This window comes from Prosopis cineraria, unplaced genomic scaffold, assembly GCF_029017545.1.
Source record: "Prosopis cineraria cultivar Desert tree isolate PC_DT_omini unplaced genomic scaffold, ASM2901754v1 PC1, whole genome shotgun sequence".
In the NCBI taxonomy this organism is placed as follows: domain Eukaryota; kingdom Viridiplantae; phylum Streptophyta; class Magnoliopsida; order Fabales; family Fabaceae; genus Prosopis; species Prosopis cineraria.
This window is the reverse complement of record NW_026555332.1, coordinates 3618597-3635322: the sequence shown is the minus strand read 5'-3', so window position 1 is coordinate 3635322 and position 16726 is coordinate 3618597. Positions and strand designations below refer to the sequence as shown.

General features: G+C 30.7%; 1 protein-coding gene across 1 annotated transcript; it reads right to left on the bottom strand.

Moving 5' to 3' along the window:
* Positions 1-1595: 1595 nt before the first annotated feature.
* Positions 1596-4818, bottom strand: LOC129295362 (auxin response factor 18-like). The gene is made up of 2 exons (XM_054933878.1): positions 3321-4818; positions 1596-2742 (listed from the first exon to the last, which is right to left on the bottom strand). Exons 1-2 carry the CDS (start codon positions 4413-4415, stop codon positions 2005-2007), a joined length of 1833 nt encoding a protein of 610 aa, XP_054789853.1. The 5' UTR covers positions 4416-4818; the 3' UTR covers positions 1596-2004.
* Between the last annotated feature and the right edge of the window lie 11908 nt (positions 4819-16726).

The following is a 16726-nucleotide window of genomic DNA, read 5'->3' as shown; positions in this document are numbered from 1 at the left end:
CCCAAAAGGTATTTAAATATCCAACATTCTCAAATATTTACATTTTGACCCTGAATATTAAAAAGACAAAATTCATAAGTTGCTAAATTGGTCAAAAACGAAATTTCCATGTTTAAATATCATGTCACAACAAAATCTAATAATCAAGTTAAAATGACGGCATACCAAATTATGCATATGAAATATTCCATCAAATACATAAATCCTGCTTCTCTCCTATGCAGCTTTCCTTTTCACCTCTTTTGTGAAATCTGTATTATTCAAATTACATAAACACAGTTCAAATTTTCATATTCTATAACATTTAAAATTAAATAACTTTAAATAGTTAAAATTTGATTTGAATAGTATAATACTTTAAGAGGGGGAAGAAGAAAAAATGAAATGGAGAAAACGAAAAGTTGAAATATTTCTCATTTTTTTCATTCATGTTAATCATTTAGGATGTCATTATCACATTTTTAATGCCTTAATAATAAAACAAAAGTAAATGGTGAACAAAGAGTTGATAGTGTTTGGGGACAAAGGTTTAGTGGTGAAGCTATGTAGTATCTCGCTAGACTAGATGCTCTAAAACCAAAGCCGCACGCTTCAATCCCTTCATAGTGTCCAAAAGTAGAGTTTTATAAATAACTTCAAATAAAATAAAGCACAACGGAGTCTGCAACCAGGTGTTGCGTACTTATAGCCTCTCTTGTGATCATCAACTTGATATTATATTAAACCTAACCCTAACCCTAAATCAATCTATGTTTTAATCTTTACTCCTCATATTTACAGGGCAAAGATTGGCAGATTTTTTTAATTATATTTATAAGGCATGTCATTAATTTTTTATTACGAATTTCTCTTTTTACCCCCATTAAATATTGGTGAAAAAAGGTACTCACTCCCATCCCTATTATAGGACACCTTATAAAAAAATTCTTTGATAATTAATATAAAATACTTGATCAGATATTAATTTTATTTTTTAATATTACTCTTATATAAACTTATCAACTATGAGGGAATATGCCATGTAAGTTTAAAAATATTTTAGTTAAATAAGAATAAAATTAAAAGTTTATTATATTTTCAAACAAAATTAATGACTTAACCACTCATTCTTAATTCCAATAAAATAGTTGGGAACTTAATATGAATAATTAATAAAAGTGAAATTGAAAATTAAATCAAATTTTTAGATTGAATAAATAAGTTTTGAAATTTTCTTTAACTTCAATGAAACATGTTAAAAGTGATTTATAAAAATATTAAAATTAATTTATAAATATGTTCAGAATGTGTATAAAACTATAGGAGTTAAATAATCCATTCACCTATTAAGTCCTCTGTGAAGGTTAGAGAAGAAAAGACCAGAAATGGAGCAGCTTCTTTGTTTTATTTGGTACAGCAGTTTCTGCCTTTCCGATTAGTTGCTCCTTCCTTGAGTAACTCCAATAAACAGACTTTTTGCATAAACACCAATAGTTCTTCACAAAACCTTGAATTTGTAATTTTTTTTTTTTGGCTAGTATTTCTCAATTCTGTAGATGCTAAAGTAGGCGGCAAAGAAGGAAGAACACTTTACTTTGAGGGTCAAGAGGGTCATCTCATCACAGAATGAAATGGAAATATAGCATTCTTAAACAAAATACTAATGAGTTACAACATTCCGAGATTGGAAGAAGTGGGATTTTCCCCCCATCTTCTACTGACAAAAATACAAAATACAACCTCTGTTGATTGCAAGTTAACGAAAATATTACCAATATAGTTTCGTCGGAGTGGTCATTCAGCTGCAGTAACAGTTGGTGGTTATGAACCAAATAACAAATATTTTGGTTAACTTGCAACTTATGGCCTGACTAGATTTACGACAATCAAAATCCAGCACTATACAACAAAGGAAAACTTATGCTATGAGTGACAGCTTGGATCTGCAAGAATTGTTTGCCTCCTTGCTGTCTAAATCAAAGAACTCACTGGCACCACAACAACAACTAAAACAATTTTCATGAATTATAAAGCCAAACACAAGAGGTTAACGTTTTCGGCTCCAATATCAGAATTATGCTGATCTTTGTACCAGGGAGACCCTCCTTCAGAAGAATTCTCAGTTGGACTGTTTCGGTGCAAAGCAGATCCGGAGCCATCGGAAACGACATTGAACGCCTTCTGGGAATTCCCTTCTGATGAACTATTCCCAGTTGTGCTAGCAGAGGTACTGTTTGAACTCTGCTGCTCAGTGTGAATGCGTTGGCCAAACAACAAGATGTGCGGTGTTTTGGCATCAACCGGTTCCTTCAAGATCGGGCTGGGATTTCCCATGGTCAACAAGCACGATATCTCAGCATTGTTTTTCAGGCTGCTGTTGTAGGAGCTACGAGGTCTTGGAGGCTGGACAGCATGGTCAAGCCTGGGAATTCTGCCCAGAAGCATATCTGATTGCAGCTTGTTGAAAGGGAAATCACATGGAGAGAGACCATATTGAGCATGCCTGGCTCCCTGTATGCCTGCAGGACTGTAACTGTCATGAACTCTACACGGGGAGTTAGTTTGATTGAGGAGATTTGCGGGGAATGGTGGCATAGGAAGCTGATTGAGGAGAGGAAATTCCGGATGCTGAAGAAACCGTGACTTCTTTCTTGGCGGTGAGAATGGAGAGAGATGGAAGGTTGGCATATTTGAGACTAGTTCAACCAACCAAGGGTTCACACTCTTAACATTCTGAAGCAAATCTGGTTCATCCCACGCCACCTGAAACATGAAAACAACAAAAAAAATTATATTAAGCATATTTATGTGATATGGATGAACTGGGTATATTCTAGCATTGATTTGGCACACAGGTAATGTGAAATAATAAGTAGTCGTGCTTGATTTGCAATCTAAGTACATGAAGGTTGTATAACAGTTAATACAATTAATGAGTGTTACTAATCTGAAGTCAAATCTCGTAAATTCTATATAAAGCAAAAAACAATCCAGCACATTTTCAAGTAGTACTCGACTGATACAGATGACAAGAAAAATCAGCTCAACCTGACAAACTTTTAACTCTTTCATCTTTTTTCCGGCATTCATTATAGCTTTGTAAAGTACACAATAAGTTGGAAAGATTAAAAGTAAAACAGGGTTCAACGTGGAAGAAGTACAAGAAATAAATATAGGTTCATCACAGTTTTATAACAAATAATTCAAGATGGACGCTAACATTAGAACCAATTTAGCCTACAGGAAATGGGATCTACATAATAGTTAGAGAATCCATTCAGTTGCAAGATTCAAGCAAGTGAATATCGGAAACGAGGAATGAAACTCCAAATGGTGTGTACCTGTAGAAGACGCCATGGAGAATCAGGCCAGCGAATGGGATCTGCAACCTGAACAGAAGATATTGTTCCCATGAACCAGCTTATCCTGGATGAATCCTCAGTTTCAAAGGGCATTTTGAATCTCATCCCAGAACACCACTGTATTTGCATTGCAGCCCTCACCGACGAGGCCTTAACGCAGAATTCCGGCGTGCTAGCTCGCGGATAGTACACAACCTCAAAAGGCCTGCCATTAACGGCAGAAGTTACAGCTTCAACAACGGATTCAGCAGTCACTCTTCCCTTCATCTCCTCCTGATATTTTCTTCTCAACAATGAGTTTTCATCTTCTCGCATGAAACCTGAATTCCCACCAAATAGTGGGACTGCCTGATTCCAGCCAGTTGGATACTCAATTCCACCTCCAATCTCCTTCTTAGCCCTCCTTATTCCAACGCAAAGATCCCCGTTTTCAGCCCTCAAGAACACAATGGAATCCCCAGCAACAAGCCTCTTCTGGTTCACAAAATTGCTCCATCCAGTTGTTAAGAGGTGCCGGCGAGGGGTCCCTCGATAGATATGCCTAAACTTCCAGTTCTGTCCGTGCACATCCTTGGCAATAATGGTCTGAACCGGAGGCTCAGCAGAATAATCCAACCTAGGAAAGATGGTCTCTGCACAGTAACGAGGCACAGAGAAACCCCCACCATTATTGGCGTCAGATTGAGTCAATGTCTTTGCAAAAGAAGCCGGCTTTTCTTGACCATCAACGCCATGGTTCCCCAGAAAAGCATCATCTTCAAGACCCATTTCATTATCCCTCAGAGGTGTCAGCCTCATTTTCACAAACACCTCATCTGTGTCAGGGTCTGCCATGTATTTCATACCAGAAATCCTGCAAGGAATGAAGGAAGGAATTCGGGTGGACCCGAAATCTGCCTTCCCCTGGGCGTGCTCTGCATGGCCCTGAGGGAAGTAGAAAACCTTGGAATTGATGGGTGGCATTTGAACCATCGCACCGGCACAGGCGTGCCATAATTGAGAATCTAAGCACTTTTCCGAGGAAGAATCTAAGCACTTTTCCGAGGAAACCCTCTCGTCCATAACCAGAAACATCTTGAATCAGATGAAAAGGACAAAATCCTTTCTTCAAAGAGATGCTGTACTGCAATTCGAAGCAGTTATAATAGGAAAAACCAACAATAAATGAAATCTGAAAATACCCAGAAAGGAATTGAAGTAAATAACATATATACTAGGGATTTGACGTGGAGGGATAGAAATCAAATTCGCAGGTAGAGAAAAAGGGTTATGAACTAAGTAACAGGAGGGGAAGGGGATGTATGGAGAAGAAAGAAAGGGTACGACTGTGATCGAGAGGAAGAGGAACAAGAGGAAGGCAGATAAAAAGGAGAGGAGCTAGGAGTGAGAGTCGGAGAGTTTAGAGAGCATAAGGACAGGCAGTGGTCACTGAGTCACGCGTCAAAGGTTCTTTAACTTGCCGACCACAATGTGAAGCGGACGGTATTGACAGAGAAGGACAAATACGAAGTTCGTGCCCCTCTTTTTTCTTTTTATGTTAAAAGAAAAAAAGACCGTCCTTTCAGCTTTCTTTACCTGTTATTCATTTGTCGGTATATTATCCTAATTCCTGGCTTCTTTTATCATGTTTAGTTTTTTGTTTCCGCTCCTCAGATCCTTTCTACAAAGCAGAGAAAGGAAAAAAAAAAAAAATTATTTACAAAACATTTATCAATTCTCAATATTTCTCTTTACATTTTTATTTTTATTAAATATTTAAATAAAAATATTAATAATAAAATTTAAAAATATTTATTAAAAATTAGGTAAAAACTTATTAAATTTTAAAATTTTTTTAATTTTAATAAAATATATTAAAAGTAACTTATAAATAAAATTATAAAGAGTATTTAATATTTTTGATATGTTCAATTCAATTATTCAACGTGAAGGGCTCCCATCGTCCCAATGTATACAATACTTTTAATAAAAATTTAACATATCAAACAAAATATAAAATATTTTAATAAAAATAAAATTTTATTAATAATATTTTTATAATATTATCCTTTTAATTTTATTTCAAAAATAGAATATTAAATGAAGAGAATTTTAAAATTTATACTTTAATTTTAAAAAATAAGATTGTGAAGAATATTTAATTAGCATTGTTAGCATATATAAATTTTTTTTAGAATATCTTATAAATTAAGATAGATAGAGTATTATCAAACTTTAAATTGGAGTAAATTTATAAAATTATATTAGACAAATCTCATATCATGCATAATTTTTAACCAAGAAATAATACCATATTCTCAATTGAAAATTTGAAATGCTCCCTCTAATTTTATTTATATGATAAAAAGAGAATAATTTACTTTATTTATAAATCATGTTATTAATTTTTTATGATAAGGTTCCCTTCTACCTCCCATTAAATGCTAGTGATAAAAAGTATGTTATTAAAAGCAAGCATGTTTGCAAAGAGCGAGGTTTATTAAATTTACAGATAAGGTTAATAAAAATTAAAATTTTCCTTAATTATGATTAGAAACAGTGAAAAGAACTTTGATGAGAGAGAAAATGGGTAAAAGTTGTGTGTTGGGGCGGTTAAAGAAGAAAAAGAGAAAGGGTAGGGGCAGAGAGGGAGCAGAAATAATAAAAGATCACATGAAAGGGCAAAAAAGGGAGGGGGGAGGGGGGCAGTAGTAGTAAATAGAGACAGGCTTTAGGAACAGGACAATAGTTGGTGGGAGAAATTAAGAAAGAGGGACTCAATTTTTGTGGTTGCAAATTAATAGAGAGAGAAACACAAGTGAACCGAAGAGATGAGGGAGATTAGTTGTCTGATGAGGTCAAATTTTGGGGAAACAAGAAATTTAAGAAACTAGAATATTCTAACCCGTTTCAGAGACTTCAGAACGGAACCATCCAAGAATCTCTGTGCCAGTTATGTACTTTCTCTTAACTTTACTTTTCAATACTTTCTTCATTAACAAAACGTACAGTATTTTTTAAAAGTTAAATATTTAAAAATATAAAATATTTTAATTTTTTTTAAATATAATTATTATATTTTTAAAAATACTTCTATTAATTAATGACTTTATATTTATTATAAAATATTTAATAAAAATAAATATAAAATAATAAAATTAATTTAAAAGAAAGTAACTACTTTATTGAGGATAACATTCAATTAAAAATATTTTATATTTTTAAATAAATAGAGCATACTTCTTCCATTTTGAATTATAAAATATTTTTAAACAAGATTTAACATTTTAAAATATAAAATATTTTAATAAAAATAAATTATATTAATATTATTATTTTCATTATATTTTCTCTCTTCAATACTTTTTCATAAATAAAATAAAGATATTTTTAAAAATTTATATTTTTATTTTTAAAAAATAAAATTTTAAAGTATATTTAATAAATTTTATTAATATATGTAAATATTTAAAAATATTTTATAATTTAAAATGAAAGAAGTTTTTTTTTCTTTTCCATCGGCACTTGACAGGGATAAATGGCATGACTTATAAGAAGGGTTACGGTGAATTAATTCCTTCGTATAAAAAGATAAAGCATTAATCAGCTTGCTTTTTCCCCCAAAACCATCCCTGTTTACAAATTTTCAGAATTCTTTTTTTTTTAGATGGATGATTTTAAATAAGAGTGATTGTGAAAAATCATTTCATTCTCAGACTATTCTAATGATTTTTTGTCATTCATACTCTCACTTCAGTTATTAGTCCTCTAGAAGAAAATGGTTCACCAGAACTTTAATTATAATTATGAAGGCACTTGCGTAAGATATTGGACAAGAATATGATTGAAAATATGTACTCTTACCATCTAAAAATGGAAAATATTTTTAAAATTTTAAAATATAATTATTGTGTTTTTTTAAAATATCTTTAAAGAATAGATCACTTTATATTTATTATAAAATAAAAAATTTTATTAAATAAAAATAAATATAAAAAGATGATATTATTTTGAAAACAAGTAACCACTTTATTAAGTGATGAGATTTAATTTAAAATATAAATTTAATAGAGGGAGGATAATTTTATAAAATATGAACAAAAGTAAATAACTACTTTTTGATAAAATAATTAGAAGTGTCTTACTCCCTTAATTCCTATAGATAAGGTATTTTTTTTAAAAAATTATTTTATCTTTAAATATAAAGGGTGTTATAATTTTTTTAATAATTAAACAATTTTACTGTTGTTTTAAAAAATAAAAAATATTAATTATGTATTTTATTCATCACCACTATAATATTAATTGTGATGTTATTAACAGCAGCGCTGGAAAAATTGCAATTAAAAATATTTTGCCTCTGAAATGAAGACCGGTAAAGTACAGATCCATGCCGCCCCTAACACTTCGGTTCTAAATGCCTGCCTCAACCATCCCACTTTCTATCCTTATTATCAAATTACTCTCTCTGATTTTTAATCAAACACAAATTTAAATGTTCTTTTCATCTTCAATATAAAATATAGTTAAAATAATCAATACTTTTTTCTATTTTAAAATAAAAGATATTTATCAGTGAAGAAGGGGAGGGCTTGCAGGCGTGGATTATTTATAAATGTTGGGGGAAAAGTGTACAAAAACAAGGACGGTGATAATATTTTTGTTTTTGTGACGTGACTAAACAACAAAAACTAAGGTGACACCTACAAACATTTCATGCAAAAGCCACATTATCCGGCTGCTTTATCCCCTTGCTTCTCTACCATTCTGTTCTGGTTTTTTTTTTTTTAATAAACCGTTATTATATTGACTGTACCAATTTTTGTTGGCATTGTATTATTATTATATTTTTCTCATCAAATTTCACTTGTTTCATATTCATCCATAACCCTGCTCTGCCCTACTTTTTAATTCCCCAAGCTACCCATCATGTTTACACTTGGTGTGTGTTTGTGTGTCAACACTACAACCTTGTCCTTGAAAAAAAAGACAATAAATAATAATGACGAGGAAGGGAACTTGTGGAAATGAATGGAACACGAACATAATGTCGTTTTTTCACACTCATAAAAATCAACAAGTGTGTTGTGAGTTGTGACCCCATTTGTAACAATATTTATTTAATTTGTTAATCATTTTGGACCCAGAGCACCACCACCATTTTCTATTCTATATTACTTTTCCCCCACTCCGTGCTTGTTAGTTTTCACCCATGTGGGCCATACCATGCACCCCTGGGCCCTTTGTTTTTATGATTATATGGGTCCCTCATCACTCATCAATGCCATGTAAATTACCTTCTCCATCTTTTCCGTCATAATTACTTGTGCTTTTTGATGTCCACACATCCTATTTTTATGACTTTTTTCATTTTTACCACCTTTATTTTATTCCCCATACTACTTTTTTTTTCATGACTTTTAGTATCTTAAATTTTGACCAAACTAATCCGATCAATTAAGGATACAGCTTTTCGGAACTCTGATATCTCCATTTACTTATAATTATATTCTTCATGTCTAAAAATATAAAATATTTTTTGTAAAGTTTAATGTTAAAAAATATAAAATATTTTTAATTTTTTGATATGTAATCATTATTTTTTTCAAAAGTATCCCTATTGATAGCAACTTTATATTTATTATAGGGTATTTACTAAGAATAAATATTAAAAAATAGGGTTAGTTTGAAAATAGATAACTACTTTATTGAAAAAATAAAATTCGATTAAAAATATTTCATATTTTTAGATAGAAGAAGTATTATTTTTTTTATTTTATTTTGAGCTCGGCATGGCAAGCCTTTGATTTTAATTGATTTGATCAGCAATTGAGAACACTTTTTTTGAAGGGTATATCTTCCATCAACAATTTAATTGTTGCTGCATACTCATGATTTGAATTTAGGATCTTTAATTAAGCTGAATCTTTCATACTATTTTTTTTTTTTGTATGAACTTCAATATCTCATGTTTTTAACCCAAACTAATTCTGTCAGCAATTGATGATATTTTTTTTGGAACATACCTCTCACCAAGAACTTAATCATTGCTGCACGTCTAGGTTCCACTTCATTATTAATTTCTCCTTTGTTTTATTTTGGGCTCGGTATGGCAAGCCTTTGATTTAAATTGATCTAATCAGCTATTGAGAACATGAAGGGCATATTCTCCATCAAGAATTTAGTTGTTACTGCATACTCATAGTTTGAACTAGGACTGTGCAGAAAAACTTTAAATTCGGTCTGTTTGGTCTGACCCGGTTTTAAAAAATTCAACCTGAACAAAAGACTGGACTGAACGGGTCAGACTGCACATACGGGTCAAACCAGACTAGAGACTGCTCTTTCGGACCAATCAGTCCGGCCCGGTCTAGGTTGTTTTTTTAATATTAAATATTGAATAATTATATTATTTACAAAAAAAAAGATCTTACTTAGTTGAGCCCAGTAACAGTACCCTCACACCTCACGTGCATGCTTCAGACTCGGTCTCTGAATTTTGAAGTCTGATAGCCTCATTTGTCATTTCTCCATTTCTCCATACTGCATGAAAATATGATTATAGGGTAATTTAAACAAAAATAAAATATAAGAGACAAAAAAAATGAAAATCTTACATTTATAATTAACACAAATCTCTAACTAGCTCTTTGACACTTGCAAGAATAAAAAAACAGTAGTAATATTTATAGGTATTGAATAGTATGACACTTTTTTTGTACTTCATATAATACGCGAGAAAGATGATTATTTATACTCTAAAAAACTGAAAGAAACATAATTAATCTCATAATAAGGATTATGTGTAATTAAATAGTGCTTGTTTTGAAACTCAAACGGTAGTAAGCTTATGATATTGATACAAGTGAATAGGAAAGGGGATATGAGGGCCTTTTTTTTTTGAGAGAGTTGGATTCAAAAAATTGGACTGGTCCAGTAACTCGGTGGACCAAGTCCAACCCGGTCCAGGTCCCGGGTCCAACAAGACTAGACCAGTCTTTGGACTGAAAATTCTAACCCAGTCTCCATTCAGACTAGACTTCAGGTCGACATCCAATCCGGTCCAATCCGGTATTTGTGCAGCCCTAGTTTGAACTTAAAATCTTTAATTAAACTAAATCTTTCATACTATCTTTTTTGTATGAACTTTAATATCTCATGTGTTTAACCCAGACTAATTCTGTCAGGAATTGATGGCATCTTTTTTGGGACATTCCTTTTATCAAGAATTTAATCATCGCTGCATGTCTGGGTTCGACCTCATTATCTTTGGTTAAGTTAAATCCATCCTTTACGAATTGATTCAAAAATCCGGTGGCAGTACTTTAAAAAAAAAAAAATAGAATAGCATCAACTTCAAGTTAAATAACTTAGGATTAACTAAACTCTTCCTAACTCATAAAACTACAAGAACACAACATATACAATAACATAAAGAAAATGGAAATATAATACATACGTTCATACACACACTAGCAACATTGATGGGGTAACCAGCTTTTCTTTTCAAACTAACCAACATCTTTAACCTCTAGTTTTATGAAATATTTATCATATGAATCACACAACTCGAGATAAATCGTATCACTCTAAATACAGGACACACACAATATTAAGAGTCTCGCACAAATCTCTAAAGATGTTCATGTAACTGAGTAGTGATACATGTATCTCTTTTTTTGGGTTAATTTTGGTTGCTTTTGGTTAATAATGATACATGTATCTATTTATTATGAAAATTAATTGAATTAATTAGATTCATGAATGGCCGAAAAGATTTTCAAGTTTTATTAATGATAAATTTTATCTTTTTTAAAATATTTACACGTGATATCTAAAAAACTGTAATATTCATAACTTATTAATAATATAGCTTATCATATTATAAATATTATATTATATTAATTATTGTATCAACACCCACATTTACCCAACACAATTTTTTTATACCCACAGGTCACAAGATTCAAACCATCAATCTTATTTACAAAAAGATCATGGTAATGATAGGGGTTAGGTCTAATGAAAGGTTAGCCTATCAAAACATGTTGAATTAATATCTAAATTTTTATTAAGAGAAATGATTATATTTAATTCTATATTTTAAACAGTATTCTCTCTAATAAAAAAATATTTATGATCAATAAAAAAATGGAGATAAGATCGTATCAAATAACTGTGTAAAATCGTCCAAAAAAAATGATTGTGTAAAAAAATGAAAAAATAGTATCAAGGAGAATAATCGGCAGTGCAAGAAGATAGAGGTACCTTGGACGCAATTGAATCTGAGCCGTACGTGTTGGTCCCGCGAACTGTGGAACACCGTCAGGGACGTCACCGGCGGACCCACAATGATGGGTCCCACAGGAATCTCTGTCGTGACTTCTGTCCCCACTTCCAAACGTCAAATTCAACCCCATCCCATTTCTCTCTCTTCTCTTATCGCTACGGTATAGACACCGTTATTTTATTTAAAGCAGTTATTTAAAAAAGCCGTTGAATCGTATGGAAGACATTTATATTCCGCTTTATTATTTATTTAGATATTATTGAGATTCATTTATAAAATTACCTGCAATTAAAGAAAACCAACATTTAAAAAATATTTACCCGGTGAAATCATCAACTACCAGAAACTTACGTTCACCAAAACACAACTTATATTTGAAGTTGACTGCAAAATTATAAAAGGAGGAAATAAATCTTGAAATAAAATAAATCACTCTTTTCATTTTAAATTATAAAATAATTGAAGACAAGATTACACATAATAATAAATATAATAATGACACTTTACATACTCATCCTCTTAAAAGAAAATAAAATTTTTTTCAAAAATACTCTTAAACACTAAATCAGTATGTTATAATATCATTTTAATTATCTCTTTATTTGAGATATAACGTTAGAAAAATATTATAAATAAAATTTTATTTTTTTCAAATTATCGGATGACACAATTTTTGTAAAATTATTTTATAATTTGAGATAGAGGGACTAATTAATTAAAATTTAGATTATAATAAAAGCATTACATCTCAGCATTAATCAAGGGACAATATTATAATCACAATTAAAATCATTTAACCTGACGGTGCTAGTATTAAGAGGGTTTTACCAAGAAGCATTTAATTTGACTAATTGATGGAATTGAATTAAGTTATCTTAAAATATAAAGCTCAAGTTTTGTGAAAGCATTATTGAGATATTTATAAAGCTATCACTAATAATAACAGTTTCAAGAGTTTGATTAAACTAGGGAAGACACAATAGCGTGGACATTTTTGTTTCTGATATACATTTAAAAAGAAAGAAAGAATTTTTAAGAATCAGTGTAGAAAATACTTTCTACACCAATTTTATGAGAACTCTCTATACAGAATTGATGTAAAAAATGTTTTATTGAGTCCTTTTATTTATGAAAATGTCACTATTCATAGTTTTTATACTGATTTCTTTTTAATCAGTGTAAAAACATGTGTAAAAAGTATTTTTTTGTAATAATGATGATTGGAGATGAAATGTAAAAGAATTAAGAAGGCTTTATTGATAATGTCATGTATAAATTAAATTAAAGTAGTATATAATCAATAGTAATACATAGTTAAATTCCTTGCTTTAATCCCGGAAAAATAAAGTGCATTCAACTCAAAAAAATAGAAATACGAAAAAAAAAAAGAAGAGTTGATCCAGTGTTTGTTAACGGGAATCCCAAACATTTATGAAAAATATATCTAAATTTAAAATCAAAATGGAAGATCCAAATTTTATTTTAAACATTTTCACACTTGCTATTTTTCTTGAAGCATAATGTAAAATAAAGATGATATTTCAAAATAAAATAAAGTTATCTCATTAAAAAAAAAAACATGAGAATGAAAACATATTTTGGAGACAGTCAACGATAAATGTAAAATGGGCCGAATCTCATATAAAAGTAAAACACCCAGCCCTTGTGCGTCCATGGTGCTGCTGATGTGTTTACAGACAATTATCGATTTTTTTTTAAAAAAAAAAAAACGAGAAAAAGGGATACACAAACCCCACCATAGCAATAATAGGTGAGGAGGGATTGGCTCAGCATCAAGTGGAAGAAATTTGTTTTTTTTTTTTAATGAACTTGAAGATTCTAACCTTATGAATAAAATTTAAAAAAAATCCTATTACAAGCTCACATTAATTTTCAAGCAAGTCATCAAGGTTTTGAAATTTTTTCCCCCTAACCCAATACTAACGTAATATTTTTTTATAGGAAAAGCAGACACACAATTACAAACATGTTAACGTTCTATCTGAATCGAGGACCCCTTGGTAAAAAAAAATTATGGGAGAACGCGTTTCAACTAGATCTAATTATATTTGAATCTAATCTGATAATACCAAAGACCAGATAATTACTCATTCTAGTCCTATATAAACTATTTCCAACTATCTCAAGCATTTTAAGTATGATATATTTGTTAAATTTGTCATAAAAAAAGCCAACATTTCATATTAATAAAAGAAATGTAAACGTTATAAAACCTGCCGCTGCTTCAGATGAGACAATTAACAATCTAGAACATAACTCAATTTTTGCTTTGTTTGTTTAAAATTTAAAAATAAAGTAATTTTTTATAATCCAGAAATTTTATAAAAATATATTTATGATTTTATATATATTATATAAAAAGTAAATATTATTTATATTTAGTTACATAATAAAAAAAATAATTATTGATTAGTTATTTTTCAATTTTATGATATTTTATTTGATTTTTTTATAAAAATAATTTATTATTCAATTATTTTAAAAATTTGTGATGTTTTTGTGTATTCTGCTTTTTTAAAACATTCTTTCTTATCTACATTATCAAATTGTTTTTAAACACTTAAAGTAACTTTTTAAAATGAAAAAAAATTTAAAATTTTGATTATTTATAAAAATTTAAATAAATATCATAAAAATTCATAAAGAATTTTTTTTCCAAAAAAAATAAACAAGCATAATTTTAAAGTCTAAAAAAGGCGAAAGCACATAATGATTAAATTATACTCCCTCCGCTTCAAATTATAAGACACTTTTTGAGAGAGATTTGTCATTTTAAAATATAAGACACTTTAAAAAGATTAAAATTTTATTAATAGACTTATTTTAACATTATCCTTTCTCTCTCTCTATTTAATACTATTTAGGTATGGATTTAAGGTTATTAAATGAAGAATATTTTTAAAAGCTTATATTTTTATTTTTTAAATATAAAATTATTAAATATATTTAATAAAAATTATTAATACATAAGATTTTATTTAAAGGTATTTTATAATTTAAAATAGAAAGACTATTAAACAATTACAGTCTGACAAAAGAAATTAGATTATATCACGAGAGAGAGAAAAGGATGATAAATGCACAACGTGGGAATACGTTGGCGGAGGCTGCTCCAGTGGCGATCCCAGAGGCGTGCTCTTCGCCCTCACTTCGCTTCTTTTCTCTCTTTTTTTTCCTTATTTCTCATTCCATCTTCCTCCTTTTTTTATATCTCACATGTATCTCCTCACTCCTCGCCCAACAAATTAACCATTTTTTTATAACATGAATTTGGTTTCAAGATTTACTAGAACTAGGTCATGTATCTGGATTCCAAAAAACGCATATAAAAATACTTATAATCACCCACAACAAGGTCATTATAGTGGCAATAGAATTTCAATTTGAACTCATAACCATATGAGTTAAGGGTTAAATCTTCAATAACTAGAACAATCTTGGTTGACAAAATCACATAGACAACATGAGAAAATTGTGAACGTATGAAAATTTCATTCCTTTGTCCAAAGCAAACGGCCCTGTTTTGTTTACACTGGGCCCCCAAGGCTTTAGCTCTCAAATCATCCATTGGGCTTGTTTGGTCCTTTTTTAAACACACAGTCTCATTTTTTTTTAATCTCGAATGGACCTTAGAGGACTACTATAATTAGTAGACAGAACAAAACAGAGCCCAACTATGGCTCCAAAAAAAAAAAGCCGAAGAGAACCTTAGAGTCGAAAAGATCAGGGGAAATCAGACAAGGACATGTTGCTAATATCTTTTTCTTTCGTAGTAACAGAGAAAAGATATCAATGTACCACAAAAGGGTATTAGAAAAGCAATGCATGATTCATAATATCAGAAAGGGAAGGCTGGGAAGAAGACTTGATTAAGGCGCAATTAATTCTGCATTAAGAGTTGGAATAAGTTGCTCTCTCTCTCACAGTCGTAAGAACCTACCCTAGTTTGACAGAAACCTCCCAAAAAAGGCTGATCTATGAGCAGAAACAGGAAGAAGGAGTTAGTTAGACCTACGAAGTTGGTGATGAAACTGACCCTATTCCTGCTCGTACACTACAGCAAGCAACAACTACAACAACATGGCCCTGTTTTGAGAAATCACAGTACAAACCAATACTAATAAAGGGGTGAGAAGGAAGGAGGAGGAGAAGGAGAAAGAAAAAGCCTTTTGCCCTTCTGGAGTCTCTATCATATTAGTTAATGATCAAAACCATTACTTAAAACATGGGTTATGTCTTCCTCTTTTTGTCTATTTCCCTGAGGTAGACAATGGTGGTGTCTCTGTTCTGATAGGGAATGAATGGTACAATGTAAGTATCGTTTATGTCTCTTCTTCTTCTTTTTACTCATGTCATGACAGAGTGGTAATGAAAGGATTTTAAATATTTTTCAAAAATAGTAGCAGAAAACAGAAACCATTTATGCAATCCATTGGGTTTGTGTTTAACAGAAAAATCATTAATTTTTTTTTAATATATTGTTTGGTTATAAAGGTGAGTGGCAGATCATGACATGTCTCCAAATTCTTCTTGAAATAGCAGAGTCATGATTAGATCTGCATATATAAGCATTGCCCCGACCTTTCGTGGCATGAAGATGAGTTTTACCAGCAATAATCATTGTTCTCCTCTCTACCTTTTCAAGTTTTGTTTTTTAGTGCACATGTCAAACCATTTGATTGTTTCTAAACTAATTTATTCCTCATCAAAGCTTGGACTTGATTTCATTTTAAAAATGCCCCCCCCCCCCCCGCCCTTTTTTTTAATATCTTCTGGTAAATGTATAAAAGACTTTTAGTTAAACACTAGGCTAAAATTCATCATCAGTTTCAGCATCACCTCATGTCTCAGAAAAACTCTTAATCACAGTGTACGTTGAATCAGTCACATGACTTTCACAAAAAAAAAAAAACTCACGGTGATGAGTGTTCATTGACTTTTGAATATGCAATCAGTAAAAGGAATTATGCAGAGAATGTGATTTCTGGTTAGTTACAAACAAGTCATGAAGAATTTGTCCTGTTTCTGATTGACTTCATAATGAAGTGGTACTGAAAACAACAATACGTTCAAGCAAAGAAGGCAAATGGGAAAA